General features: G+C 47.1%; 1 protein-coding gene across 1 annotated transcript; it reads left to right on the top strand.

The window, feature by feature from the left end:
- Positions 1 to 673: 673 nt before the first annotated feature.
- On the top strand, positions 674 to 8365 carry IGBP1 (immunoglobulin binding protein 1). The gene is made up of 6 exons (XM_081897919.1): positions 674 to 902; positions 2166 to 2486; positions 2968 to 3163; positions 4356 to 4435; positions 6977 to 7089; positions 7886 to 8365. Exons 1-6 carry the CDS (start codon positions 700 to 702, stop codon positions 8023 to 8025), a joined length of 1053 nt encoding a protein of 350 aa, XP_081754045.1. The 5' UTR covers positions 674 to 699; the 3' UTR covers positions 8026 to 8365.
- Positions 8366 to 18179: the final 9814 nt, after the last annotated feature.

Genomic DNA, 18179 nt, shown 5'->3' with positions numbered 1-18179 from the left:
TTGGAGTGGTCTTTCTGTGACAGAGGAAGGTACCACCCAAGGGTTAAAAAATTGTAACATGCTTCTGTTCTGGATTCCCTCACCTTCTTGCAAGGGCTGCGCGGGGGGCGGGGTGTCTCTGTTGCAACAGGTCAATAAAGATCAAACGCTGGCCTTGCTTTCTTTTGTTGTCTCATTGTGTTATCATTGCCTTGATGGAGGGCAGTAAAAGCGTAACCCCAATTTCCCCCATAACATCGTCATCAATAATGATAAGTAATGATGAACCGGGAGCGGAACAAGTGCCAAGACCCCGCCCCCAGCCCCCCTTTCTCTGGAACCCTCCTATCAGCTGACACAACAGCCCTGCAGGGTAGTCCCTACCCTCTCCCACCCCGCCATTGGCTCCTCCGTTTGCTGAGGGGAAGGCGGGGCCTGCAAAGCGAGGAGGCGGCGCCGCTCCAGGGGGCGGGGAAATAGCCCCAAACCAAGATGGCGCCGGCTGTCACTTCTGCTGCCCTCTTTCAGCATGGCGCCGCCGTCTTCAGCGGTACGGTGTCGCCGCTTCCGCCCGAACCCTCTCTTCCTCCTTCCGCCGGTGGAACCCGTGGGCGTCACGGCGCCCACTCTGCAGGCCCTCGTTAAAGATGGCGGCACCTCCTTCAGCCGCAAGACGGTACCACTTCCGTCCGCTCCTTTCCCTCCACATCCGCCTCTCCCATGATGGCGGCGAGCACAACTACGGAGGAGCCGCTTCGGCTGTCGGAGCTGCTGGAGTCCGGCTGGCGACTGCTGGAGGAGGTGGAGGATGGCAGCGCCGCGGAACCTTCGTCGGGGGCGCCCACAGTGCAGCGGAAGGTGCAGCGCGGGATCGGCCTCCTGGAACGCGCCGCCAGCGCCGTCGCCGAGCTCCAGCTCTTCAGGTGCCGTAGAGCATGTGCAGAGGGCGCCACATGTACACCCCATGGGGGGGGCTGTCTATGGCTCACAGTCTACCTCGGGATGGCAGCGCCTGCCCGATGACCTTTAGAAACCGGCAGTGCTGCAGTCCGATCTTCAGCTTGTGGCTCCAGAGGCACTCTGCATCTGCCCAGAGGCACCTTCAGCTCCTCGCCGCCACAAGCTTTTGCCTGGGCTGGATCTCACCCCTTCACAATAGAAGAGGGAGGTGTCCACTCCCACCATGCATTCTCTGCTCAGATCCTGACATTTCATAGGCAGTTTTTCCCAATTTATGGAATAAAAGCTGTTTGATTTGGTTCTTCTAGTGCATGAGATTCTTAGCATTGGGCAAAAGACTCCTATGTTGCCCTGGGTTGGACAAGTTGACCCTCATGGTCCCTTCCAACTCTACAGTTATATAATTCTAAGAGCCTGGCTGCTGGATCAGGCCAATCGCCCATCTAGTTCTGCATCTTGTTCTCACAGTGGCCCACAGGGGCAAAACTAGGATTTATTTTGCCCAGGTCAAAGACCCAGTTTGGCACCTCCACATGCATTTGTGTACACACACACAGAGGCTGGGAGCCTCAATGGCCACCCTGTGTAGGCTTCACTGAGGGCTACCTAAGCCATTGTGACAAGTAGCCATTCATAGCCCTCTCCTCTTCCATGAACCTGTCCTCTTGTAAAGCCATCTGTGTTCCGCTGTGGTAGGGAACTCCACGAATTAGCTATGTGCTGTGTGAAGAAGGACTTTGAAAAAATTGTCCATGCATTCTAGTATTATGAGAGAAGTGAGGTTACAGGGAACCAGAGAGAGGGCCTTCTCGGTAGTGGCGCCCACCCTGTGGAACACCCTCCTTTCAGATGTGAAGGAAATAAGCAGCTATCCTATCTTTAAAATACATCAGAGGGCAGCCCTGTTTAGGGAAGTTTTTAATATTTAATGCTGTACTGTTTTTAACACTTGATTGGGAGCCGCCCAGAGTGGCTGGGGAAACTCAGTCAGATGGGTGGGGTATAAATAAATTATTATTATTATTATTATTATTATTATTGTTATTATTATTATTATGAGAGAGGGAGGGAAACTGGTGGTGGACTCCCCTCCATTGGAGGTTTTTTTCTGCAGAGCTTGGCCAGATTCTCTAGCTCTAATTCCAGCATTGCAGCGGGGCTGAACTAGATGGCCCTTGGGGCATCTCTTCCAACTCTATGATTTTTACTCTGTTCTCTCCTTTCAGCCACAACGAAGAGCTGGAGGAGATCTCCTCAGCCGATCTGAAGTTCATGCTGGTCCCTGCTCTGTTGGCAGCCCTCGTCTTGAAGCAGGTCAACCCCAGCAAGCGTCTGGAGCATGTACAGAGGGCCCGTGCTGGCTTCATGGACTTCCTGAAGGTCTGCAAAGACTATGGGATTGGGCGCTTCCAACTCCCACGGGAGGTGGAGGTGGAGAGCGGGGATGAAAGTGAGTCCTCCGGTAGCAACATCAACTCCGTTCTGGGGACTGATCAGCAAACGGCTATCCTTGCCATGGCATCCAACAGGCAGGCGAAGATCGAAAGGTGAGTGGGGAGGGCTTCCTGGATAATGGGTGGCAAATGTCAGTTTCAAGTCATTTTGATTTTAAATATTTTCAGTTACTATGATACCTTTTTGGTAATATTTAAATTCTGGTATGTTTCAGAATAAACAATAATTAAATTAAGCCAGAAATAAAACAATAATTTCATTGGAAAAACCATAATTATAAAATAATGCAGTGGGTTGAATACCTAAACTTAAGACAGCAGTTTAGAAAACAGGCTCAAAGAAGCTGTTTTGTAAAACAGGGAAAGCAAAGTGCTCAAATTTAAAATAGACAGGAACATAAATGTTTTTCAAAGCCTTAGCCCTTGAATCCTGGAAGACACCTCAGGGATCATCCAGTCCAGCCCCCAGCAAAGCAGGAATCCTTGACAAATGCCTATCCAACCTATCTTTAGAGTTAGAAGGGACCCCTGAGAGTCATCTAGGCCAACCCCTCCATGTCCTTTCCCCAAACAGATATAAGCAGAAGAAGGAGCTCGAGAACCAGCTGGCCACACTGAAGCCCTTCATCGACGGTGGCCAGGCAGAGGAGGAGCAGATCCGGGAGTTCTACTTGCTCCAGATCAAGAAGTGGATTAGCACAAGCCTGGAGGAAATTGAGAGCATTGATCAGGAAGTTGCTATCCTCATTCGGCGGGATGCCTTGAAGCAGGTAGGGTGGTGGGACATGGGGAGGGGACCGCCCTCTCTGCCTTTGTGGGGCCTGAAAGCACTTCAGGCATTGCAGTGGGTTGGACTAGATGCCCCTTGGGATCTGTTCCTGCTCTTCAATTATATGGTTCTACAATGGGGAGATAGCATCTGAGTAGTCCCCTGTAGTTGTGGTGGTAGCGATGTGACCCCTTACATGAGAAAAACAGGGGAGCCCTCTATCAGAATGCCACTCCCCACCCCACAGAGGTGCTACAGAGGCCCTGGAGCAGCCTGGGCTCCCCAGATGTCCTTTGACCACACCCATGAAGACATAAGAAGAGCCCTGCTGGATCAGGCCAGGGGCCCATCTTGCCCGGCATCCCATCACAGCGGCCACCCAGATGTCTGCTACGGGAAGCCTGCAAGCAGGACCCACACACAAGAGAAGATAAGAAGAACCTTCTGGATCAGGCCAATGGTCCATCTAGTCCAGCCTCCTCACAGGGGCCAACTAGGTGCCCCAAAGGGAACCCATGCAAACAGACTCAGAGCACAAGAGTAGCATTGCAGCCTCTGAATGTGCAGGCAGGGCAGAGCCATTGTGGCTCTTAGCCATCGACAGCCCTCTCCTCCGTGAATTTCCCTAATCCTGTTCTAAAGATTGGTGGCCATCACTGCCTCCTATGGAAGCGAGTTCCACAGTTTAACTTTGCGCTGAATACCAGTTGCTGGAAGCTGCAGGAGGGGAGAGTTCTGTAATGTTTGTGTCCTGCTTGCCGGCTTTCCTTTGGCACCTGGTTGGCTGGGTGAGATGGCCAACTCCTCTTACAGGGCCCTGTGTACAGAACAGCCCCCTCTTCCAGATCCGGTCAGAGGCAGGGCAGGGCAGATAGTTGAATGTTGCAGCTTTGGTAAATTGTATGTAGGAACATAGGAAGCTGTCTTATACTGAGTCAGACCCTTGCTCCGTTCAACTCAATACCACCAACACTGACTGGCAGCAGTGGCTTCCAGCCCTACCTGCAGATGGCGATGGGACTGAACCCAGGACCTTTTGCTTGCAAGGCAAATTCTCCACCACTGACCTATGGTCCTGCCCCACTTGGGAGAATCTGAGGTGACCTGTGAGCAGCAGAATCCGTCAGCTGGCTGTGGAGGGTAGAATGTGTCTTTTGGATTGTGCACTGAAATGTGTTTTTTATCTTCTCTAGGGTACAGGGACGCAGCCTCCACGGCCTCTTGGGCCTCCGTTGAAGCCCTTCATCCTGACCCGGGATACTGCCCAGGCAAAGTATGGGTGCTCTGCTCTTTTCAGGGGGGGCATTGGGGGGGGCTGGCTCCTTCCAGGTGTGTGATGCTGCTTACGATTCCTGCATCGCAGGGGGTTGGACTGGATGACACTTGGGGGCCCCCTCCAGCTCTACGATTCTGCAGAGGTGGGGAACCTATGAGGATGGTCTGTTCTCAGAGGCTGATGGACCCAATGGGTTTCCAGATGGCTCTGGGGGATTGATGCAATGCGTTCTACATAGGGCTGCCTCTGAAGACAGTTCAGAAACTTCAGCTGGTGCAGAACTTGGCAGCCAGGTTGCTCACCAGGGCAAGATGATTTGTTGTTTTTTAATAAGATATTTATTAAAGTTTTCAATATTAATACAATAAAAAGAAAATCAGAAAGAAAAAAGAAAAATATAACAAAAATACAAAACAGAAAATACTTAAAAACACACAAAATTTCAATAACTTATTTTTCATTAACTTATTTCCCAGACCTCCTCATACCTCCCTTTTTTGTATTCCAGTTCAATTGTTAGTTCAGCAAATCCTTATCAATATATTTTTAATCTACTTCTAAACCTTTTTTCCGTATTCTCTTAAAACATTACAGCTGAAAACCACTTAATTTCTATCCGACATCATTCTAACATTCATTAATTTTATAATATTTCTGTAGATAGTCTTTAAATTTCTTCCAATCTTCTTCCGCTGACTCTTCTCCCTGGTCTCGGATTCTGCCGGTCATTTCTGCCAGTCCCATATAGTCTATCACCTTCATCTGCCATTCTTCCAGAGTGGGTAGTTCCTGTGTCTTCCAGTACTTCCCAATAAGTATTCTTGCTGCTGTTGTAGCATACATAAAGAAAGTTCTATCCTTCTTTGACACCAATTGGCTGACCATGCCCAGGAGAAAGGCCTCTGGTTTCTTCAGGAAGGTATATTTAAATACCTTTTTCATTTCATTATATATCATTTCCCAGAAAGCCTTAATCCTTGGGCACATCCACCAAAGGTGAAAGAATGTACCTTCATTTTCTTTACATTTCCAACATTTATTATCGGGCAAATGATACATTTTTGCAAGCTTGACTGGGGTCATGTACCACCTGTAAATCATTTTCATAATATTCTCTTAAGGCATTACATGCCGTAAACTTCATACCTGTGGTCCATGACTGTTCCCAGTCAGCAAACATAATGTTATGTCCAACATCTTGTGCCCATTTAATCATAGCAGATTTCACCGTTTCATCCTGAGTGTTCCACTTTAACAGCAAGTTATACATCCTTGACAAAATCTTAGTTTTAGGTTCTAACAACTCTGTTTCTAACTTTGATCTTTCCACCTGGAAGCCAATTTTCTTGTCCAAATTGTATGCCTCCATTATCTGATAATAATGAATAATAATAATCTCGCACTTTGTTTTTTAATTTCTCAAAACTCTGCAATTTCAATCTGTCTCCTTCTTGTTCCAAAATTTCCCAATATTTTGGCCATTTGGCCTCCATATTGAGCTTTTTCTGAGCTTTTGCTTCCATTGGTGACAACCACCTTGGGGTTTTATTTTCCAATAAATCTTTATATCTTATCCAAACATTAAACAATGCTTTCCTGACAATATGGTTTTTAAATGCTTTATGTGCTTTAACCTTGTCGTACCATAAGTATGCATGCCATCCAAAAACATTGTTAACGCCCCAGGGCAAGATGATTTGAGCATAATGCACCGATCCTGGCCTGATTGCACTGGCTGCCCATTAGCGTCCGGGCCCAATTCAAAGTGCTGGTTTTGACTTATAAAGCCTCAAATGCCTTGGGACCACAGTACTTCAAGGACCATCTCTCTCCATAGGAACCTACTTGCACCCTCCAGTAACCATCTGAGGCCCTTCCTTGTGTGCCTCACGTGGCAACATGAAAACAGGCCTTTTCTACAGTGGCTCCCCGTTTGTGGAGGTTCGCCTGGTGTCTTCATTATACACCTTTAAGTGCTAGGTGACATCCAATGCCCTTTTAAATGTGTTGTTGTGGTGGGGGGATTGGTTTGCTTTTGTTATTGTTTTAATTATGTACTTTGTGTTTGTGTATATTGTAATTTTATGTATGTTTGTGTTGTGAACACTCTGCACTCTACAGATGAAGGGCGGTATACAAATTTTAATAATAATAAACATAATAATAAACAACTGATTCTATGAATAATGGTGATGATGTTGGCAATAACAAAAACAACCACAATCTTCCTTCACTGAATATTTTTAAGTGAAACTTGGATGACTGCCTTTCATGTATTCTTGAACTGTGATTCATGCATTGACTCTCAGGGACACCTTCCAGCTCTACAGTTCTGTGATTCTGTAAGTGACAAATATGTATCCAGGAGTACCCTGTAGCTCTACACTTGTTCCTTCAGAGTACCATCCTAGACCTGTCTCCCGAACATGGGAACCCTGCAGCCAAAGAGACTCCCATCTTGCTAGGACTAGAGCACAGCTCTGCTCCACCACTGTGCTGAATGGTTAAATGATAAAAATGTTCATTCCTTTCTTATAGGGTGTTTGGCGCTGGCTACCCAAGCCTGGCGACAATGACAGTGGATGACTGGTATGAGCAGCATCGAAAGCAAGGAGCCCTTCCTGATCAGGGCATATCACAAGCGGCCTCAGGTATTTATCTGGGTCAGGGGTGTTGGGGATGGATGTCTCTTGTAATGGTGAGAGACTAGGGCCCGGGAGAGACAGGGTTCAAATCCCCACTTGGCTGTGAAGCTCCCTGGGTGTGACCATGGGGACCAGTCACTGCCTCTCAGTATCACCTTCCTCGCAGGGTTGTTGTAGGGATGAAATGCAGATGGAGAGAGAACTGTGTATGCCACCTTGAGATCCTGGAAGAACAGAAGTGGGACAGAATTGTGATAAATAAGTTGTGTCTATGAGCAGCATAGACTGGGAATCCCCCACTCTGAATAGCTTTGTTTCATTTGTTTATTGATTGATTTGATTTGATAAAAATATAAGATAAAAGCACATATAGATAGTTACAACAGAAACAACAAAATAATGCCCCCCCTTCCCACAAACACATTTAAAAGGCTGAAGAACATTAATTAGCCAAAGCCCTGATCAATGTCTCCCCCACAATGTCTCCCTGCTGCCTTCCAGCAGCAGCAGATAACAGTAGGCTGAGGATTTAGAATAGTAGAATTGGAAGGAACTCCATGGGGTCCTCTAGTCCAACCCCCTGCGATGCAGGAAAGAATCCCTGCACACCCACCCTCTGTTTAAAATCCTACAGTGTAAGAGAACTATTGTGGTTGTTCATGGAATCACAGAACTGTTGGGTTGAAAAGAACCCAGAAGGGTAATATAGCCCAACACCCTGCAATACAGGAATCATAGTGCATTCAGAGTTTTCCTCCCTACTGTGCTCTCAGTCTGGCTTTTCCCTTTTTCGGTTCTGCAGCAGCTGCAGAAAAGCAGCAGGAAGAAGAGAAGGAAGCGGAGGAGAAGGATGACGATGAAGCTTTGCGCAAAGCCCGGGAGTGGGATGAGTGGAAGGAACTTCACCCCAGGGGCTACGGCAACCGCAAGAACATGGGCTGACCAAGTGCCTCCTCGAGAGGAGGAGCCTGTGACCCGAGCGCCCTCCACAAGAACCAGAGGATTGAGCCCCCCACCCTGCGGACCCCTCTCTCTCCAGAGGAGAAGGTTTTCAAAAAGAGAAGGGTTTTTTTGTTGGGGGGGCTTGTGTCAGGTTCCCCTGGCCAGGAATCTGGAAGTAGTGAAAGCATCTTCCCCCAGATGGACGATCCCTATGGAGAAGTTGGTTATCCCTGTTTCCTAAAGGAGTCCTCAGCAAGCTGAGTGGATAAGCCTTATGGAGTTAACTCGTAGTTGCTGTAACTTATTCTTTCTGTATTTAAATAAAGTAACATGAAATGCCTTCCTCAGTTTTTCACTTAAGCAGGGGGGGAGGTTCTTGAAGTGAATCAAACAAACAAACAAACAAACAGATACAATAAAAATAAGAGAAAGGCAAAAGAGCAGAATGGTATATATATATAGGAGAGACTTAATTGCAGGAGGTTGGACTAGCTGGCTTTTGGGGATAACTACCATTTGACTCTGTAACCAGTTAAAGAGTGTTGAAGTTCACACAGTTCTCTTGCCTGGTTGCTGGAAGGAGGATTCAGATTAATTGTTCCCGATCTCCATGAAACCTAATTGAGCTTTGGGCATACAGCTGTTGTTTAGTCAGAAAGCTCCATCCCTCTGGTGTTTGATAAGAACATGACAATATTAGAAGAACCTGCAGGATCAGGTGAGTTTAAGCTTAAGGAGCTACTGGGTGAGATCCCATGGTCAGAAATACTCAAAGAGAAGTGAGTCCAAGATGCAGAGAAGTTTCCTAAAGGCGAAATATTGGAGGCCCAAAGGCAGACAATTCCAACAAGAAAGAAAAGTGGGAGGCATCTAAGGAGACTGGTGTGGCTGCATAAGGAGATTACAGATGCACTGAGATTTAGGAAGGGCATATATAAGAAATTGAAGAATGGGGAACTCATGAAGAGTAGTTTCAGGGAGAGAGTCAGGCAGGGCAAAGCCCAGGATGAACTCAGGCTTACAAGAGAGGTTAAAAATAATAAAAGTTTCTTTGGTTATGTTTGAAACGAGGAAGAACAAGCAAGTAGTAGGTCATCTGTGTGGAGAAGGTGGAGAAATGCTACCGGATGACAGAGAAGGTGGAATTGCTCAACCCCTACGTTGCCTCTGCCTTTCTCCAAAAGGCAAGCAATGCCCAACCTGGTGATAACAGAATAAATGATGTAAGGAGGGAGCTATAGCCCAAGATGGGGATAGAGGTGATAAGGAAACACCTAAACACATTAAATGTATTCAAATCTCCAGGGCCTGATGAGTTAGGGGGTACTAAAGGAGCTTGCAGATGTAATCGCAGAGCCTCTGTCTATAACCTTCGAGAATTCTTGGAGAACAGGTGAGGTCCCTACAGACTGGAGGTGGGCAAATGACCCCTTCAAAAAGGGGGGTGGGGAGAAGGACCAAGTAACTACTGACTGGTGAGCTTGACATTGATACCAGGAAAGGTTCTAGAACAGATAATTAAAACAATCAGTTTGTGAAAAGGATGCTGTGATTCCTAAGACCCAGCATGGGTTTTTCAGAAACAAGTCATGGCAGACAAATCTCATTTCTTGTTTCGATAAGAGTTACAAGCTTGGTGTGGGCATGGGTGGCGTTGTGGTCTAAACCACAGAGCCTAGGGGTTGCCGATCAGAAGGTCGGTTTGAATCCCTGCGATGGGTGTGAGCTCCTGCCCACCTACCAGTTTGAAAGCACATCAAGTGCAAGTAGATAAATAGCTACTGCTCTGGTGGGACAGTAAACGGCATTTCCGTGCGCTGCTCTGGTTCGCCAGAAGCGGCTTAGTCATGCTGGCCACATGACCCGGAAGCTGTGTGGACAAATGCCGGCTCTCAGCCAGTAAAGCAAGATGAGAGCCGCAACCTCAGAGTCATCCATGTCAGGACACAACGGTCAGAGGTACCTTTACGTTTACAAGCTTGGTGTATCGGGAATGCTGTGGATGTAGTGCATTTTTATTTCAGTAAGACTTTTGACAAAGTCCCCCAAGATATTCTTGCAGAGACACTGGCAAAACGTGGGCTAGATGAGGTAACTTTTAGGTGGATTTGTAGCTGGTTGACTGACTGAGGCCAAAGAGTGCTCACTAATGGTTCCTCATCACCTGGAAGAAAGGGACAAGTGGGGTGCCACCACAGGGATCTGTCCTGGGCCCGTAGTAGTTCAATGTCTTTATAAACAACTTGGATGAAGGAATTGAAGGATGCTCATCCACCCTCAAGAACCCTCTCCCCTGCTGCAGTTTCCAGCAACTGGTATTCAGAGGCATTGCTGTTTCTGACTGGGGGGGGGGGGGCAGAGCATAACCCTCCCCAGGATTTGTCCAATCCTCTTTAAAAACCATCCAAGTTGGTGGTCATCCCTGCCTCCTTTTCGGTAGGTTGGTTGGCATCTGTCTGTCTTGAGAGACAATGGAAAAGTGCACCTTTGAGGGTGAAGTCAAACTGTCGGAAGATTTCTTGTCATCTGGGTAGCCCAGAACCTCCATTCACACTGTCCAGGCTTGTGCCCCAGGCTTCAATGCTGCTAATGCAGTGGTTTAACTTCACCCCTGGGAGGCACACTCCAATGTCTCTCGAGACAGGTGGATGCAAATAGCTTTCCCCCTCCCTGCCACTTATTGACAGCATCTTCAAGGGAGGAAGCTCTTCCAAATTATGTATGTCCAAATTTCAGTGATTTGCTTTGATTGATTTTATTTTATGAATCCCAAAGCAGCTTTGCAACCAACCAATAATGGGAACAGAACAGAACAGGCTTCCTCAAACTCGGCATTCCAGATGTTTTTGGCCTACAACTCCCACGATCCCTAGCTAGCAGGACCAGTGGTCAGGGATGATGGGAATTGTAGTCTCAAAACATCTAGAGGGCCGAGTTTGAGGAAGCCTCCAACAGAACATGACAAGTAAGCATCAATCATATAATCAACAAATCATGAATAAAATAATTCCTGTCTATAAAACACTATTAACAGTCCTAGGCTGCTGAAACAACAAGACCTCCCCTCTTGGCTGCGCTGATGTAGTCCAAAGAAAAGCAGAACTATATGTTTGCCACCACCTTGGCTGCACGAGTTGCTGGAAGGAGGCATACAAGGGGTCATCCAGCCAGTTTAGGGACTCCACTCTGGACTTGTGTAGGGTTTACTCCTTAGCCTTTTCTTCACCTGAAGATATCCCGCAAGGCAGCGAAGGTTTAGGATTAGCGCTTTCCTTCTCCTAGATGGGCTTCCTTCCCAGGTTGACGAGTGGTACACAAAGATCAGCTGTGGAACTAAGCTGGTGTTGGGAAATCCTTATGTAAGGGCTGGATGGGGCGAGGCCTTTGCAGCCGGCCTGCCCAGGAGATAATTCAAGCTGCATTAGGAAGACTGCAGTCAAGAGAGTTCAATTAATTACAGATGAGCAGTGACCACCATCTGTCACCACAGGAGATTGGAAGGGCAGCCAGGTTGGGACCTGCCTGAACGGACTCCACATTAAAACCAAAGTAAATAAACAAAAATCACCCCCTACCCGTCGAAACGAAAATAATATGATTCATTATCTGGAAAGTCTTAAAAAAAAAATCCAAATGTTTTAAACTAACAATAGGCTTTGAATCATAGAATCGTAGAGCTGGAAGGGATTGTTGCCATTCGGTGTTGGCAGTACTGAGCTAGACAGAGTGAGGGTTTGACTTGGTATAAGGCAGCTTCCTATGTAAAAAGTAAAGGGACCCCTGACCATTAGGTCCAGTCGTGACCAACTCTGGGGTTGCGGCGCTCATCTCTCTTTATTGGCCAAGGGAGGCGGTGTACAGCTTCTGGGTCATTTGGCCAGCATGACTAAGCCGCTTCTGGCAAACCAGAGCAGCGCACAGAAACGCCGTTTACCTTCCCGCTGGAGTGGTACCTATTTATCTACTTGCACTTTGACGTGCTTTCGAACTGCGAGGTTGGCCCACCCCATCGCAGGGATTTGAACCACCGACCTTCTGATTGGCAAGCCCTAGGCTCTGTGGTTTAACCCACAGCGCCACCCACGTCCTGCGCACAATTTACCAAAGCTGCAACATCCCACAATCTACCCCGCCTTGGCTTCTCTCACCCAGTGGAGGGGGCGTTCTGTACACAGGGCCCTGTAAGAAGAACCTGCCTGTGGCCCATCTATCCCAGCATCCTCTTCTCACAGTGGCCAACCAGATGCCCCAAAGAGAAGCTCTGCAAACAGCAGGAGATATGAAAAGGATCCAGGGCTCTAAGAAGACCCCAAGCTCACACTGAGGCAACAGTGTGATGCAGCAGCAAATAAAGCAAATGCTATTCTAGGCTACATCCAAATCAAGTGCCCAGATCGAGGGACAGAATAGTGCCACTATTATTCTGCCTTGGTCAAGCCCCACCTGGAGTGCAACTGAGAAACCAAGAGACATTGTTTAGGGAGTCTGTGATGTTCAGCTTTGAGAAGAGGAGACCAAGAGGTGACATGAGAGCCATCTTCAAATTCCTGAAGGGCTGTTATAGAGAAGACAGAGCCAGCTTGTTTTCTGCTGCTCCAGGGGGGAGGACCCAAACCAATGGATTGAAATGATAAGAAATAGGATTCCAACTAAACATTAGGAAGAAGTTTCTGACAGAAGAACAGCCATTAGACAGTGAAGAGGATGCCCTCAAAAAGTGGTGGACTCTCCTTTGTTGGGGGGTTTAAAACAGAAGTTGGATAGCTGTTTGCAAGGGATTCTTTAGTTGTGTTTTCTGCATTGCATGAATTGGACTAGATGACTCAAGGGTCATCTTGAATTGGAGTCCCTTCCAATTCTGCAATTCTATGATTTCTTAGAGAGGAAGACTTCATAGTTGCTGGTGGCTCATTTTTGCAACCACCACTCATTTTTCTTCCGAGAAATCTTAGTACCTATGGCTCTCCTTACCTTTCATTTAATCCATAGCTTCTGTTTAATTGCTTTAATCAAAGCTCTTTCTTTAGCCGGCTGCAGTTGTCATTAATACAACTGAATTCCTTTATTGAGAAAAGGCTTTCAGAGCAGTTTGCAGAAAACTGAACAGCAAACTTTCTGTTTAACTGAAGGCTGGTTGGAGTGAGCGTGTTTCTTGAAACAAGCAAGTTCGTTGCATCCCTTAACCTTGACAGAAATAGCTGCGGCTAATCTGCCAACCTTAAGCTGCTCTGGAGTGAACAATTATGGGATCAGGAGTCCTACCTCTGGGCAACGTGCTCAAGGGCCCAGCGGTTCAGCTTACGAAGTTCTTCACATCAATGATGGGCTCACACTGGGAGGGCTGGCCAAGGAAACTCTCTGAATAATGGTGGCTTAGGCAGAGGCAAGTGTCCCAGACCAACTGAGTCCGTCCTCCAGAGATCTCCATGTTTCTCCAAAACAGCATTGTAATTCACATTGCAGGGGGTTGGACTTGATGACCCTTGGGTGTGCCTTCCAACTCTGCAGTTCTATGATTCTATATGTTCTTCATATTTCTGCTGGACTGCTAGTAATTGGAAAGCAAGGAAAACAGTTGTGTTAACTCCCTGTTCATTCATTCATTCATTTGGCTGATGAACTGCAGTTTACATTTCTACCTTCTGCATTTGTAAGAACTCGATCATTAATGTGGCAGCACCTACACCTCAGAATTCCTTGCCTACTGATATGGACACATGCTGAAAACACTCTTGTTTAGATAAGCCTACCCAGATCCTACTTATATTTACTTCTAAATCAACCCTGCTGAATTCATTGATGCTTCCTCCCAAGTAAGTGTCATAGGACTGCAGCCTAATAGCCTGATCCTCTTTATGTCTACTCAGAAGTAAATCCAATTGAGCTTAATGGGACATACCCAGTGCCGGATTTGTGTATAAGTGTATAAGTTAAACACACTTGCTTGCCCCCCAACAAAAAATATTTCACTATGAATATACTTCTTCTTAATTGTATTTCAGTTCAACAATTACTTTGATAACACACATATTTTGTTATGTGCAAATGGCTTTAGATACCTATTAGGTTCATAAATTAGCATATAGAATATATTCAGCAACATAAAAACAACAGGGACAATTTGTTGTTGACAAAGGACAGCTGGACATATAAAGGGCCCCATTACCTTGAGTAGCTTAGGGCCTCATCAAATCTAAATCTGGCCTCGGACATACCACTAAGTACGTTGGCACAAGGCTTCAGGCAAAGTCTTATTATTGTGTGTAAGAGCATTGTGTGATTCTGCATGATTATTTTAAGGAAATGCATTTTTGCATGGAAAACATTGCAGTCATTTTGTCTTCTCCCACCAGATGCTACATTCCATATGATTTTAGTGCATTTTTGTTGTTTTGTTGTTGCTTTCTTGCTTGTATGCAAAAATTCACCCCTTGTTAAAATTTATACATTTGAAATAAAAATAAAATAAACAGAATGAAGAAATAGATACCACTCCTGCATTTGTTTATTCCATTTCTACGCTGCCTTTTTTCTTCAAGGAGCTTGAAATGGCGTAAATAGTTCTCTCCACATTTCATCAAGTATGCAACGTAGGTTGGGCTGAGAGACAGTGACTAGCCTCCAAGGTCACCCAAGTGAGCTTCACAGTTGTGTGGGGATTCAAACCATGATATCTTGCATGTCCTCGTCTGACACTCTGACTGCAGAATGACACTTGCAGATAGAGCCTACTTGCCATCTTGGTCCACCTAACTCAAAGTACCAAATGCAGAAGGTAAGGGCAGAAATTCTTCAAGAAGACAAGCCAGGGTGAAGGACAGGACCCCCTCCCACACACACACAGAAGATGGAGATGCCTGGGATCAGTCTCATTATGGATGGAAGCAGGCTGACCCCATTGACACACTGCACATTGATGCTCAGCTGCGCCGTGGCCTCAGAGATAATCCCGCAGAGGCATGAGGGACACAAAACACAGAGATAAGAGACTTGGCAGGATATATCCTCAGCAGAGTGGGTATTATTACTAGAAGCTAGAGCAGATACTTTTCAAGGAACCCATTTTCACTCTCCCCTCATTTCAAAAACGTTGGCAAAACGTGAAGGCATCTGAGCAGTTTTCCATATGTGTTTTTATGGTTTATTGCTTGTTGTTTGATGCCCTTTGGGAGGAAGAGCAGGATAGAATAACAGAGTGGAGGAATCATTGGATTCGCAGGGATCCCAAGGGTCATCTTGTCCAATCCCTGCAATGCAGGAATCACAGCTTAGGAGCAGCGGCGTAGCGTGGGTTATCAGCACCCGGGGCAAGGCAAGTAATTTGCGCCCCCTAACCCGGGGCAAGGCAAGTAATTTGCGCCCCCTAACCCAGGGCAAGGCAAGTACAGTAATTTACTCTCCCAAGCAGCAGCAGCGAGGCTTCTCTTTCCCCCGCGCTCTCCCGGAGCTGCCTCCTTTCTTTCCTTTTTTCCCTTTCTCCAAGGCTTTTCGCTTTCTCTCCTTAATTGATTCCCCCTCCACACCGCGGCGTTTCCTGGCTGCTCCCCCCCCCTTCCCCTCTCTCTCCTCCTCGCTCTGCTTGCCTTGCCCTGCCCTGCCTGAGGGCGCCCTGAGGAGACTCCGCTCTCCTTTTTGACCAGGCGAGGTGGAAAAAAGGGGGGGAAGTCTCTTCCCGCCCCACGCCAGACTCCCTGCTCAGCTCGGCTCACTACCCAGGTGGCCAGTGGAGAGAGAGCCGCAATTACCATAAAGCTCCTCTCCCTCCGCTTCGCCAAGCTGTCAAAGCCCAGCAGCAGCGGCAACGGCAGCAGCAGGCGCAGCCAGACCCCCGCCAGCCAGCCTGCCCGGCTTCCTCTCCTTTTTTTGCCCGCGGCAGAAGGCTTCACTCTCCCCCTTCCGCGACCTCCTCGCCAAGCCAAACGAGCGCGGGCTCCCTAACCCGTGGATTTTAGTAGGGGCAGAGAGCTGCTAGTGCGAGTGCGCCCCCCGCCCATGTTGCGCCCGGGGCGGCCGGCACCCCTGGCACCCCCCACGCTACGCCACTGCTTAGGAGTCCCTGACAGGTGGTCATCCAACCTCTGCTTAAAACAGATATTGTCAACCTGGTCCCTACCACCCACTAGTGGGAGTTTCAGGATTCTAGGTGGGCAGTAGGGGGTTCTATGGCACAAGCTGAATCCTCCTCTCATCGAGCACTGGTGGGCGGTAGGGAAATTTTACCATCAAGAAAGATGCATTAGTGGGCGGTAGGTATAAAAAGGTTGACTACCCCTGACTTAAAATCTCCAATGAAGGATAGTCCACCACCTTCTGGGGGAATCTGTTCTACTCTTTAAATACTCTTGCCATCAGAAAGTTCTTCCTAATGTTTTGTCAGAATCTCCTTGTAATTTGAATCCTCCTCTCTGGAGTAGAAGAAAAAAAGCTTCTGTGTCACAGGGAATTCCTGTGGTTGAACACATTGCCCAACGCACCTAGACATTTGGGGACATTCCTGCTGGAGTGGGCTCAACATGGGTCATAGTTTTTAGGATGCCCCCAATCTGCCACCTCAAATCTCTCCAAACACATGCTGCTGGTGCTGGCAGGTACTGCATTCGCTCTCCCTCCCTTTACAATGACTGGAGAGATCTGGGGCAGCCCCAGTTGGAGGCAGCAATGTTTCTGAATGCCAGTTGCTGGAAACCATAGAAAGCTTTTGCCCTTGAATCCTGTTTCCCACAAGGGGCATCTGGTTGGCCACTTTGAGAACAAGATGATAGACTGGATGGGCCATTGGCCTGATCCCACAAGGCTCTTCTTATATTCTTAATGACAAAGACCATTTAACCCACTAGAAAAAGTTTCTGCATTGAGTTTCTCAAAACCACAGCAATTTGGAAATCCACACAGAACTCTCTTGAAAAAATGTATACAAAAAAGAAAGAAACATTATAACTTACTGTTGTTGGCATCCATCTGTCTCAGGAGACAAAGGAGGAATGCATCTTTGGGAGTGAAGTCAAACTGTTGGAAGGTTATGGCCTTATGTGGCTGTAGAGGCCGATACGGGAGAGACATATTTTGTTGCATCTGGGGCCATAACTTTTCCCTTTTCTTTTCCCTATTTGGAATAAGGGAATTTCCCTTTAAAAAGGGGAAACGTTGACAGCTATGTCTGGGGCAGATGAAGGTGTCTGGTTTCACTGTTAGAGATGCACCATGATGTTTCTTCTCTCTGCACTCCTCCCAGTGGTATTTCCTTCTTTGGTCAATGCTGTGGATACAGGACCCAACTGTCTGTCTCCAGGACTTGTGGTTGTCTACAAGGAATTCCCACATGGCAGAGTTGATGTTGCCAGCCTTTGTGTCACATTTGCAGGAGCCCTTGGGGATCCTGCCATCTTCCATTCTGTGGACGTAGACCAAGCCAGTGTAGATGTCACTGAGACAAGAGTGCGAACATGCTAGGAATGTGGGCTTGGAAGGGCAAATAATTTTTTCAAACTCTGTCCAGTGTGGTGAAGCGGTTAAGAGTGGTAGACTCGTAATCTGGTGAACAGGGTTCGCATCTCCACTCCTCGACATGCAGCTGCTGGGTGACCTTGGGCCAGTCACACTTCTTTGAAGTCTCTCAGCCCCACTCACCTCACAGAGTCTTTGTTGTGGGGGAGGAAGGGAAAGGAGAATGTTAGCCTCTTTGAGATGCCTTTGGGTAGTGATAAAGCAGGATATCTAATCCAAACTCTTCTTCTTCTTCCTCCTGCCATGTGATGCCCAAAATGTTCCTGACGTAGCACATGTGGAAGGAGTTGAGGCATTGCTCCTGGCAGTTGTAAGCTGCCCATAACCCAGTTCCCTAAACCAGGGGGCTCAACACGCAAGTCTGGTAGACCTTATACAACAGGTGAAAGCGAAAAGATGAAATACAAAACTATAAAATAGGCACATAGAATGAATACAGTTTATTAATATTAATTATTATTAATTGTGATGCTTTTATATTCCACCTTTCCCTCCAAGGAGCTCAAAGTGACAAGTCCATTGTTCTCCCCCTTCACATTTAATCTCCACAATAACCCTAGGCTGAAAGGCAATGACTGGCCCCCATTGTCACACCCAATGAACTTTGTGTCCAAATGGGGATCCAAACCCTGTTTTGACATTCTAACCAC

This window comes from Podarcis melisellensis (genome assembly GCF_964234715.1).
Source record: "Podarcis melisellensis genome assembly, chromosome: Z".
Taxonomy (NCBI): domain Eukaryota; kingdom Metazoa; phylum Chordata; class Lepidosauria; order Squamata; family Lacertidae; genus Podarcis; species Podarcis melisellensis.
This window is presented reverse-complemented; position numbering and strand designations above follow the sequence as displayed.

Coding starts and splice junctions, on each gene's coding strand:
- IGBP1 (XM_081897919.1), top strand. CDS start 700: ATGATGGCGGCGAGCACAACTACGGAGGAGCCGCTTCGGCTGTCGGAG. Junction 2,487..2,967: donor AGGCAGGCGAAGATCGAAAG/GTGAGTGGGGAG, acceptor TTCCCCAAACAG/ATATAAGCAGAAGAAGGAGC. Junction 4,436..6,976: donor CGGGATACTGCCCAGGCAAA/GTATGGGTGCTC, acceptor CCTTTCTTATAG/GGTGTTTGGCGCTGGCTACC.